General features: G+C 39.1%; 1 protein-coding gene across 6 annotated transcripts in view; it reads left to right on the top strand.

The window, feature by feature from the left end:
• Nucleotides 1-9,666, top strand: part of STOX2 (storkhead box 2) — a 75,285-nt gene extending 65,619 nt beyond the window's left edge. For all 6 annotated transcript variants that reach the window (XM_030012955.2, XM_041123607.1, XM_041123605.1 and 3 more), the window contains one exon: nt 3,904-9,666. In XM_030012955.2, coding sequence (XP_029868815.1) covers nt 3,904-4,099 — 196 coding nt within the window. In that variant the 3' untranslated portion in view covers nt 4,100-9,666. The remainder of the gene's footprint in view (nt 1-3,903) is intronic.
• The last annotated feature ends 2,604 nt before the right edge of the window (nt 9,667-12,270 follow it).

The raw sequence follows: 12,270 nt of genomic DNA, 5'->3' as shown, positions 1-12,270 counted from the left end.
TAGGGAAGAGAGAGTTGCTGGTGTGTTCCCTGTCCCGGAGATTTCACAAGCTCATTTCCAGGCTAAGAATCCTTCACTTGAGCCTTCTTCCTCCTCTCTCTGACCTTTGAAAGTCCTAGGTCCGTGCTGGAATGGAGCCTGACTGGTTTTGTTTGCCCTGGATAGCAACCCATCAGAGTTCAGAACAGTGACTCCAAGAACACAGAAATAATTTACAGTAGTAGTTCTTTTATAGTGTCTTACTTAAGCCTAAATTATTTATTGCCTGTGGTTAAAAATAAAACCTCCGAGACTGGATTTGTATTAGGTGAAAGAAAATGTTTTGGGGTTGGTTTTTTGGGTTGGTTTTTTTTGTTGTGGGGTTTTTTTTTTTTTCACTGTAAAAGGTGTTCTTATTCCTCAGAATTACATATTTTTTTAAAGCAAAGGCTCTCAGAAATGCATGTGAAGGATTTCCTGCTTCTACACAGGACTAAATTTCATTTTCAGTTTAAGTCATATCACTCTGAAATAAATTCCTTTGGTTTTGATGGCTATTCCCACTTGATGTTAATGTCAAGGCAGCAATTATTGGGCCTGCTACAGCATGCAGTGGTTATCAAACTAGAGCAGGCTTTTTACATATGTATAATTTTTCTGAGTAAAAAATTTGAAAAATAATTGGAGTAAATTGTACCACTTACACTGAGTCCAGCTTAAAAAAGAAACTTAAGGTTTTGAAATTGTTCTTGTTATTGATTGTTCTGCAGATGCTTGGCATCTTTCTTACATACAACTGTTCTATGAGGGTATTTGCACTGTTCTTTTTTAAATGTAATCTCTTCTTTTAGTTGAGTTGCTATACTTGCAGTCAGTTTTGGGGGGGGGGGGGGGGGGCGTATATGGTGGCGTTTGCTTCTTACTCAGCCTGTCTCACTCCGCAGAGTGCATTTCACCTCCAGGATTGGATGTCAACTGGATAAAAGTCAGTTCTTAGACTACTATTTTGCTAGCTATGCACTAGCTGAATATCATGCTTGTGTTTCTGGTTAATGCAAAGGGAGACATTTCCTTCCCTAATTATTTACACAAAAGCTAAAATTTCTGTTGATGCTAATCTTAAACTTAGCTAGCAAGAGAACGGAACGTGGCAAGCATACTGGATTTAGTGCTGCTGTACCACTTTCTTTAGATCAGAAGGGAAACAGATAAGCAGCTTTTAATAATGGTTGTGTTCCACACATCCCTTTTTTTTTTTTTTTATTTTACTGTTTACTTATTAACAAATGTCTTTTTTTGGCAAGGCCACATAAAATAAGCTGGTTTTTTTTTTTTGTTTTTTTTTTTTTTTTAAAAAGGCAACATTCTGTAGGGTTTTCTTGTGTATTTGTTTTGTAGGACCAGTGTATAGTTTGGATATTTCGAAGGGTTTTTCATGAGCTTTGCATCAAGGTGATTAGATTGGATGATTTTGCTGAATTTTGGTCACTCCTTGGTATAAGTATAAAAATAAATTGAGCTGTGGGTGAATTCAGCCCTTTGGCTATAATTACCATGCTGTCACTACTTTCCTACCTCATAGCAAAAAATGTACTTCACAGCCCTTTTCCAGGAAATACAAAAAAGCCATCCAGCATCCATCTGGTAAGATTCACCTAGATCTGACAGTGTCCATTAGCAGATGCCTAGGGAAGAGTACAAGAACAGGATGTGCGTGTAGTGATACTCCTCAGGTATACTCTTCTAGTCTCCACTGATGATGTAACTCACGAATTCCTGAGGCGTGGTGGTATCTTTTCATTTAAACTGAAGTGTGCAATGTTGCCTGGGGAATCAGAATTACCAATTCCACACTGTGAAAGAAAAAGTATATTTTTAAAGTGTGACAAATTGAAAAATGGGGCATTTAAAAAAAAAACAGGATGTAGTTAAAGAGATTTGCAATGGTCATTTGAGTTGAAAAGTATTTTGTGTGAGAAATTTGTGAACACATCGTCATTGGAAAAACAGCCTCACAGTATTTTGTTCATTGCTCTTATGCAAGTTGTATATAGTAAATGTTAGCTGTCAATATTAGTTTTATTCCTTTATTTTTAGAGCTTATATAATACTGCTGCTCTTTTGTCACCTAAAGAAAAAGCTAATTTTGGCATTACTCTGCATGCAGAATTCTCACTGCAGTCTTTGTGTATATGTGCTGTAATGGTCAGTTTGTAATAGCAGAATTGAAAATGTTTGAAGATCTGGAATTGGTGGTCCCATAAAGAATGATATAATACTGAATGATCTCTGAAAAGCAAAGGTTGCATCTATTTTCATTAAAAAGCAGAGGGAGAGGAATCAAAAAACGAGCAACAGAAGTGCATCATACGTCATTGCAGCTCACAGAGATCTCTTACTATGCGTGTCACTCATCATAGCTGTTTGGAACTACTGACATTAAGGCGATAATTGGCAGAAGATGATCAGTACCATTTTGATCAATTTAAAAGATCTATGGGAGTTTTCATAAAACTTCACTTATGTTCCAGATTCAGTCAGTTTAAGATGATTTAAATCTGCCCTACAACTACACAAGTTGTTTCTTCCTTCCTCTGTGCCATGCACTGACACATTTCTCCCCTGCCACATCCACAGCTGTGCATTCCTACTCTTCCCCTGATGCTAGCACTAATTTTTTTTTTTTTTTTTTTTTTTCTTAGGGCTAGTATTTAACTGCGAGCGGTCCCTGATCTGGCTGGCTGCAAGGCTCAGCATCAGGGAAGCAGCAGGAACATGTGGCAGGGTCAGGTCCACACAAGGCAGGCAAGAGCTGCCCCTTTCAGTAGCAGGTAAATTTAGGTTGACTTTAAACTGACTATGAAACTCTGTCATTAGTATCTTTGTTTCTAGTGCTTATTTAACAAACCCATTCAGTCCTCTAAATGTACTCTGTAAACATCTCCATAGCAAGTGGTGGTGTCATTTTGCAAAGAAGTAGGGATATAGGTGAAGGACACATAACCAGGGGCCACATGGCTATTTGAAAACCAAATCTCTCTCTGCACAGGAACACATTATTTGGAGATCAAAAATTATTAAGAGCAGAAAGAGTACAAGAGTAGTAGTAGTGGTGGTAGAACTAGCCTTAGCATATCTTGGCTGAGTTTCTTAAAAGCTGTAGACTAAAATACAGGTTCCTCTGCATTCATAAGATGTATCATTAAAAAGCTTAGTCTTTAAAAGTGCCAAGTGTCCTGTCACTCCCGTGGATACATGATACATTAGAACTAAAGGAACATTGTCCATTTTATGAATGAAATAGCAGCACTAGTTGTTGTTTAGGGCATGATCACAGACCAGGCAGTTAAGATTTCTCAGCGTCTTGTAAGTTGCAATTGTCTCAGCTGCAAAGCAAAATTGAAGTGTTCTGTTTAGAAGCATTGTGGGTTTAACATAAAATAGCGTTTTTAGTTAATATTTTTTGTACAAAGACATAGGTAGAAGAGGAGACAACAGAGGAAGCTGTGTTACACAATTGCTCTCCTAGCTCTGCCTAGTCATGTAACTGATTAGATGAAGTTACTTTGTGCAAAAATGCACCATTCAGGAAAGAAAATTAATATGTTCCATGTGCAAGATGGAAGCTATTTCCTTGGGTGAAAAATCCAGATGCTTGATACTGGTTCAGCTTACAGTTTGTGTGATGGCTTCGGCTCTGCTTAGTGCTATACCTGTGTTACAGTATGATGACTGCTGAGTACCTCTGGAACCCATTTTGGAGGAACATATGTGTACTATCAAAATGAGAGGTTCATTGATGTGACATCACATACAAACACAGGAAGCCTATTATAAAACACTCCATTCTCCTTTCCTGTCTGGTCGATAAATATATAGGCATGTCATATATGAGTGTGTATATATATTTCTTTTCCGTTCTAGTACTCGTGAGAGCCTGGCATCCAACACTTCAAGTATTGTTGAAAGCAACAGACGTCAGAACCCCGCTCTGAGCCCTGCACATGGTGGCGCAGGCCCAACGTTCAACTTCCGAGCCACTGCAGACCCACCAACAAGTGAAGCTGAGAAACTGCAGAAACCTGCTAACTGCCTGCAAGCTTCTGTCACTAGTGTCTGATGGTCATCCTGCCTCAGATCTTCTGTCTCATCCTATACAGCAAAGTTTACGACACTGGGACTGATGTTTACATCTTCGGGGAAAAATTAAAAAAGCATCTCAACCACAGTTTTAGTGTTTACTTAAACTGTGCTGCTATGTAGACTAGGGGCAACAAAGAAATCTTTATTTCAAGGTATTGCTTTTCACATTTGCGGCTCTGTAGCAACAGAATAGCAGTAGGGATAATATGTACACTTTTTGCTTCACTTAATTGTAACTGAGCACATATATGAAAGTCTAGACACTGTAAGTGTAATCTGCATTTTCAATGTCCATGCAGTTGCCAACTTCATTTAAAAAAAATGCCACAGATGTGTGATGCCCCTGGTCAGAGGCTAAACTCTGCTGCAGAGTTGATCATTTTTTACTTCAAAAACTGAGCCACTGCTGAAAGTAACCAGCCAGGATCACCATGAGGAAAAACAATGCCAAACATGACAAGTGATGACCTCAGCTCTATCTGTGAATTATTAATACTAATCAGTCATTTTCACTGTGCGTTTTTGTGACACAATTTTGCAAATACCCGTTTAAGCGAGTAAAAAGAGGTTTGGGTTTTGGTTTGGTTTGATTTTTTCTAAGTACAGAGGGTGGGAAGGGAGGCGGCAGCTTCTTTTGTGTTTCAAAAGTATAAGAGATGTTTACTTACTGAGACTTGCTACTTGACCTTACATAGTCACAAATGAGGAGGTGGGCCTTTGCATAGAGGGGGGAGTGGGGAGGGAAGGGAAAGTTATAACTGTCATGGAGCCACAACGTGGAGTGACACAAAAGAGAACAAATGTCTTCAGTATAAATCAATTATTTAAAAAAGATAATCTAATTCTTGGGTCACTTCTGGTATTGCAACTTGCCATTAATATAAGAATCAGGATAACTAATTTCTTGGAACAAAAATATTCTTTATGATATAAATGACAAGTATGGCCTGAAGAATTGATTTCTTTCTAGTGGAAGGACATAAATCTATTTTATGTAGCTTATTAAATAGAGTGCCTAAATTAGGCTATTAAAAATAGCATACATTGTAGTGATTATCAGAGAACAAAATTTAGAGAATTATAAACTTCTGGCCTTTTTATTCAGTGGATGTTATTTGCAATTTAGCATTTTACGGACATGTCTAGTTTCTAGAAATTAAATGTGTCCACATGGTTGGCAGTAGAAATCTGAATTCTGTAGGTATGGTATATCCTAATTGCTCTCCCCTAAACTGTTACTCCAAAGTAATTAGTACTGTGCTGATTACTGCAGAGTAACTTCTAAGGGTAGTTAAACTCCAAGAGTAATTTTTAGGTATAGGGTCACATTCTGCTCTGTTACTCATGCAACCTGGTAGTGCAACAAACTGACTTCAAATTTAACTTTTTTTTTTTTTTTATCAGAACAGATGAATTGGTGGAAGAATAACAAAGACACCAAAATGTTCAACAGCCCAAATTGTTGCATAGAAAAGGGACATTTACATTGTCTAGCTCTTGTAGTACACAGGTATGAAACCCAACTGTACATATTAAAAACCAGTATTTTCATCAGGTTCTGGTGACATGTATTACTCTGTACACAAAGTCATTTGAGCTTCACTCATATTCTCTATTGTCATCAGAAGTCTTTACTGAAGATTCAGCCTTACGTTATGCAGTTGGATATAGTTCATTTACTTATAAAATGGCTTTCTAACTCTGGACACAATAAGTTTCAAGTTCTGTCAAGAACACCCAGTCAATGCACAGGTCTGTTTTCCTTGGTTTCAGTGTATAATTTCCATTTCATAGGAGCAATAAGACCTTTCAGTGCACATAAAGGAAATTATTGTGCTTTTGGTTGGTTATTGAAGTCACTTGGCCTTTAGCCTTCTGCCTTATCATACCTTCCAAGATGTGCTCTAATTACCATATAATGCTTTGCATGACGCATCTTATTATTCAGTATGTAACTCCAGCCGTACTTATTCCATGCGAACTGTAGAGTCAGAGTTTTTGTGGGGAATTGTCATATACTATGCAGTGGCTGACTGTGATTTTGTTTCTGAGATGAGCTCTGACATCAGTAGTATGTATCAATTCAGTAAATAAAAATGTCAAAACGATAAAAAAATTTACAGTGATGATCTGAAGTACTAACGGCAGTATTAAAATGTGAACAGCAAAAACAAATTTCACCTTTGGGGGAAATATTTGTTTGTCATAAACTAATCAGAATTTACGCAGGCAGCTGGTTGTACCGAAGACATAATTCCAACAAAATATGATAGTACATACCTATAAACTGTATAGTATGTTATTTCCTAAGGTTCCCAGAGACCAGCAGACAACCTAAATGTCATATTAATGTTGACATGGCATTGTACCAATATTAATGTGACTCTTGGAATATGGAATGTAAACAGAAGTTTCAAATAGAAACGTTCTAATCTTGAATTATTTTTTTTTTTCCTTTTAAAATCAACAATGGAATATAAGGAAATTCCATCTTGAGGTTCTGGTAACAAAACCGCAAGAGTGGAGCTTGAGTGCTTTATGTCACCCTGATCCTTTGATGAAATCATAGCCTTGTATTACATGGTTGCTTATCTATCATTCTTCTTCTAATGTATCAATTTAAAGGTTTACAGAGTTAGATTAGGTTGAATCTGTGTTGTGTTCAACTGTAAAGGGTCAACACAAATCTGTCGGCATTTTGCACACTTAATATGTATTATTATAATACAACATGTTACTTTTATGGTAATTTTTTTTACACATATAACTACCTCCATGAATTTGATGAAATGCAGCAACATGAAAAGTGTATTGTACAAAGCAAGGTTAAAAACTTTGAAGCATTAGGTCATGGCGTTCTCTTGTGTGTCAATGCTTGCGTATGAAATCATCATGTTTCCATTGCCACAATTTCCTTGTACAATATTAAAAATCTGGCTTTCAGATGAGTCACTTAGAGTTTGACAAGGCTGCATAATTGGGATAAAAGTGAAAGGGAGGCTGAAACCTTCCATCCTCTCCCCAGTTACTGCTAAAATTTCTGCCTGGTAGAACTTGAAAATGTATTTGTAATTTAGCAAATTAGGAACATCTACAGTCTGTGAAATATGATTGACAGTTTGGGGTTTAACAGAAGACACTCTGGGTATTTTCTTGGCAGCCTTCAAATACTTTGGGCCCTATTCTGCCTCCATCTTTGTCAACATATCAGGTCATGGTTTCTCTGAACTCACAAGGGTGTTAAAACAGCTCTTCCTTTAATGATAAGCACTCTGTTCTCTAGATTGTGTGCGACTGAAACACTTGCTCCTATAGAAATTACCAACAGCCTTTAATTGAACTTTGCTGGGAGCAATATTAGGTTCCCTACTTGAGGTATGTGCCTATTGTTCAAAGAACGTGGGCGAGTTTCCAAGAAAAATGAAGCTGGCTTTTGAAAAGTCGCCAGCTGCAACAAGCCACCTTTCAAGAGGGAAGAACGAAAGATTTTTCCAAAAACCAAAGGAAGAAAGTGACAGTTGAACTTAAGCAGATCACATTTATATACAAATCCCGATTTATGAACACCTCTTTCAGCAAACCTAGTACCGTTATCCTGATGCAAATTAAAATACAATCATCAGTTGAGCTAATTTTGCCATTTTAAGTATTTCAGTTAAAAATTATAAGAAATCATTAGCCATTTGACTTCTTGCGCCACTGTAAAATGTCCGTTGCACGCGAAACAATGTTCACTCAACTTTAAAAAGTAAAATGTATTGGAAAACAAATATTTTAATGAAAACCATGGCCTAAGTGCTTGCCAGCAGTAGTCGTTTTTAGAAAAGAGAACAAGCAAACCAGTATTCGGAGGCCATCATAAACATGGATAATACTTTGCACTTAAATCATGCCTTTTCGCCTGAGGGCCTCAAAGCACTTAACGTGGTACCAGCTAAGCCTCGCGAGCCTGTGAGGTAGGCAGAGTTCACTGACCCTACTTTATGTCCAGGCACATTGGAAAAAACAAAGGCTGGGAGTCTGCAGAGTAATTTATTAACCAGTTGCTTTCTTGAAGTTATTGGAATACGTTTAATAGTTAACCAAAGTGTTTCATGTTTATACTCTGAAGTTACTCTTTTGATGCATTCAGTTTGTTTAAGAGAGAAACTAATTTGCAGTCCTGCAGAGGCTCTTGGATTAGCAGTGCCAAAACCAACCAAGTTTTCAGTCATATGAGTACTGCCAGCGGTGGTTTTAGAAACAGTTATTTTAATTAAAAATTTGTTTTTCAAATACATTTCACAGAGCTTTTCCCAACACAATTGTTCAAATTGTTGTGCTGAGAAAGCAAATAGCACTCTTAATCTGGTGTCACACCCACAGTTTACAATTCTCTTTGCTCTTCTGAAGAAAACTGTACAGTATTAGAGAGAAAAGTTCTATTTTTTACGAAATTCTTTAAAAAAAAAAAGGTATATATCTAAACTGTTCCCCCCATCATAAGTAAAGTGCATCGTTACTGCATGAGAAGCATGCAGTGGACCCACCAAAAGCCACGCTGGTGCTAGAAGAAAACGGGACTATCACGCTTCTTTTATAGCGGCGCTCTAAACGTTGGTTTCAGTTATGCGGGTGTAAATCTGGTGTGACTCCCCTGATCTCCCGCGGATCTGACGGAGATGGGAATGGGTCGTTAACTCCATTGAAGCTCAGTTCTGAGCTGAGGGTTTCCGTGTTCCTCCCCCCGCCCCGAGACACTAAATGCAGAGAAGGAGCAGAAGGCCACACGCACGCACCTGGTTGTGGAAGGGCAGCCGGGGTTGAATCCCTGGTGAAATGCACAGCTGCCCAGCCGGGATGCTGCGACAGCCACCACGCATTTCCCACCTCGGAAGGGCGGTCTTCCGTGCGGTACGCTGCCCTCGTGTTGTATAGCGGTTAGAGCCACCCAAAGGATACCCACCCAGAAGTATGAAAGGGCCCTTGGAGTAATTGGCACAGATGTTACTTTTATATGTGGAGGAGACTTAAGTTTAAAGGGATCATAATTCTGCAGGTAATTTTCTGTGAGTGACTGAATGTGGCTGTTGCATTAGGTTTAAATGAGTTAATAAATGCAAGTGGGACTTACTGTATGTTAGAAGGGAGTTTTGCAGCCAAGACTGCCTTGTATAAATGTGTTTGCACTGAAAAAAAAATTTAAAAATTACTTGGTCTCTGGTTGCTGTAAAGGTCATCCAAGATGGATGTTCTGTTTATATTGTATAGTATTTCATATGAAATAATTGCAGTTCATGAAATGTCTTCCCTAACGTTACTGATTTATAACAGCACATTTGTAACATGGTTTTTATTGTGTCAGTGTACCATATTGTAAATGATGATTACTTGTCATGCTTAGTATAATAATTTAAAGGAAAAAAAAGGACAGGGATTTTTGTAAGTCTATATTTGAAAGTCCCTCCATATGGTAATATTGTGTTCATGTTGTTTATGTAGTGTTGTGTGAAATATCCATTTTGGATTGTGTTACTTTTTAAGATATTAAATAACATTTGGTTATATGTTTTAAGTGGATTCTTTGCACCCATCAGTGCATAACAAACCAGAAATCTCAGAAAAACGAGGATCATAACAACTTGCTGTGCTTGTGTACGCTTCATGAAAGGTCTCTGAGCCATTCTAGTAAGAGCGCAAGGGAGAAAATTCACCAATTTTGAAACATCCTGGTTTGGACTGGACATGAAGGTGATGGGTGCAGAGGGAAGCGTGATTCCCACTGAATGCGTAAGTGCCCAGCTGAGATGCACCTGAGCTCCAGGAAATTAGAAGTTCGTTAGGGCATCCTGATGCCAAGAGCAACAGGTGTCAGGTCCCTCTTTTCCTCTCCTCTCCATCCTCACAAGCCAAAGAAGGACCTGGTGCACACACCCAAGAGAAAGGGCTCTAGCAAGGAGTTTTTGTCACATTCTTCAAAAAATTACTAGTTTTTTTTTTTTCCACACTGTGACAGCAGCTGATTGGAAAGGCCCAAGTGGACAATGTAACATGCAGGTGCCATTTCCTGCCCTCTACCACCACCTGGAAGAAGGTGTTGAGGAGGTTTAGGCCTCAGGAGCTTTGCCAGAGTTTTGCCTTGAGAACTGCTGTTTGCCAAGGTCGTCTATGAGCATTTACAAGATAAAAAACAAAGCAGCATCTGTTGGAAGTAGGTGCTGTCATAAGCACCTTGGCTTGTCACCTGCTAGTGGCACATGCTACTACCATGCTATTTGTAGTCTTTGCTGGTTCCCCTTCATCCATCTCCTCACTTTGTAATCCATCTCCTTGAAATTGTGAATTTTGAATTATAGGGGGAAAAAAAGCCAAAGCCAGGCAGCATTTGGTTAGGGCTTTATGCCAGCACTGACCTAGTGCCTTGCACAGGCAAAGTTAATTTTGGGTGGTGGTCAGAATCAGACTTTCAAGGCCTTTTCAGTATTGCTGGAGAAGTTTGCAAGCACCATTTCCCCCTCACGGAAAGCTTTGTTTCTGTTTCTGTCCTGATGGTGGGCTCATATTTTAGGTGATAGATTTTAGGCTGATCATTATCTAGAAAGAAACTACTGTTGTCCAAATGCATCACACCTTGCACTTTAAAACGTGCTTAGAAACATGGCTTGAATTCTCTTTATACTTATTCTGCTGACAGGTAAACTGAAGATCTTAAGTGACATCTTGATGAAATGTGGCGTATAACATACTTAAAACGTTTAGGGCCACTGCTTGGCTGAAGAACTATTCTCTTGTTGTTGGATCGTGCCTTTCTGCCGAGAGCACTGAGTCAAAACAGCAGATTTCCATGTCTCTGTATCTACAGATACCTTACATCGATAAGATAACATTTTTGAAAGTTCTTCTTCCTCCAGACTTTCCCTCCATCAGCCTCTCATCTTTAGAGTATGGTTTTTGCCTCCCAACTTACAATGTCCTTCTTCCATTTTATCTTTTTTTCCATGTCTCAGAATCCCCTCCTCTTCTGCTCTATTTTGACATTTACTCTCCTTCAGGTTGGGTTTTTTTCCACACATTACTTGACATGAGATGTCCTCTGCTCCTTTTCTCACCCTCCCCTCTCAAAATGTCATCCTAATCCTATAGTGTCTTTTCCCCACTTTTCCATTACTTTTTCACTCTCCCTGCTCATCAGAAAGACCTTGGAGAAGAAAAGGTGGTCAGCTGCTTCAGGATAGGTGCTCCTGTCAGCACTTCCCTTCAAGCCATGCTGTTGCAGGTTTGTGATTTTAAAAAAGTTTAGGAGTGTAAATATGCCCCTGCTTTTAGTCCCTTCTGTTCTCTTCCTCCTTTTGATTGCTGCTCCTTTTGTTGACTATGTGCTTTTCTGCCCAGCATCTCTGTGCTTTGAGGGCTCAAAGAGGAGACCCCAAACCCTGAATTGCACTAGAACAACAGGGCACGTTTGTCTTCCTCAGGGCACCGAGCAAGGCCCCAGGTAAGTGCTTAGAAAAGCAATTCTAAAGATACCCATCCAGCTGTGTTTCTCAGAACAGCTACGAGGGGAATGGCCTCATCTTACTAGCCTTTCCTAAACTGCAAGAAGGGAGCCCACTGGTCCACACCCATTCACCGCAGCTGGTATGTGAAAGGAGAAGGGTTTTGTAGCAGAGTCAAAGATGCTGGGACTTTGATAGCCACCAGTGGTTTTGTGTTGAGATGGCTGAGCTTGCATTTGTAAGCAAGTTCCTTCTGTGCCTGTAGGTCCTCGTGTTTAACAAAGTATTTTTAGCCCAGCTGCCACAGAAGTGATGAATGGGGACTGGGAACGGGAAATCCCAAGTACTGGTTTTTTACATCTTTTCTCTTATCTGTCATCCTAATAAGCACAGAAAACCTAACCCTATGCTGCCAGCTATTTGAAAATAAGCAAACACAGTAAATAAATCTACCAGCATGTCTGCGCATACACTAAAATAGTTATGTACCCTATTTGCTTGCTTGCTTTTTTAGGGAAACCTGGAGCCTTTTGGTTTGAGTTCTTTGTATCTCTCTCCTCTTGCCCCTCTGCTTGTCACTGGTAAAATTGGACTGGTTGTCTAGTAAGTGCCAAAGAGGGTCAGTCTGGCAGGAAGCTGCAAAAGTAGCAGCTTCCAGTGCATTCAGACTTTG

The sequence above is a fragment of the Aquila chrysaetos genome, chromosome 1 (genome assembly GCF_900496995.4).
Source record: "Aquila chrysaetos chrysaetos chromosome 1, bAquChr1.4, whole genome shotgun sequence".
Taxonomy (NCBI): Eukaryota; Metazoa; Chordata; class Aves; order Accipitriformes; family Accipitridae; genus Aquila; species Aquila chrysaetos.
The sequence above is the reverse complement of the archived record's forward strand: the minus strand, read 5'-3'. Positions and strand labels throughout refer to the sequence as shown.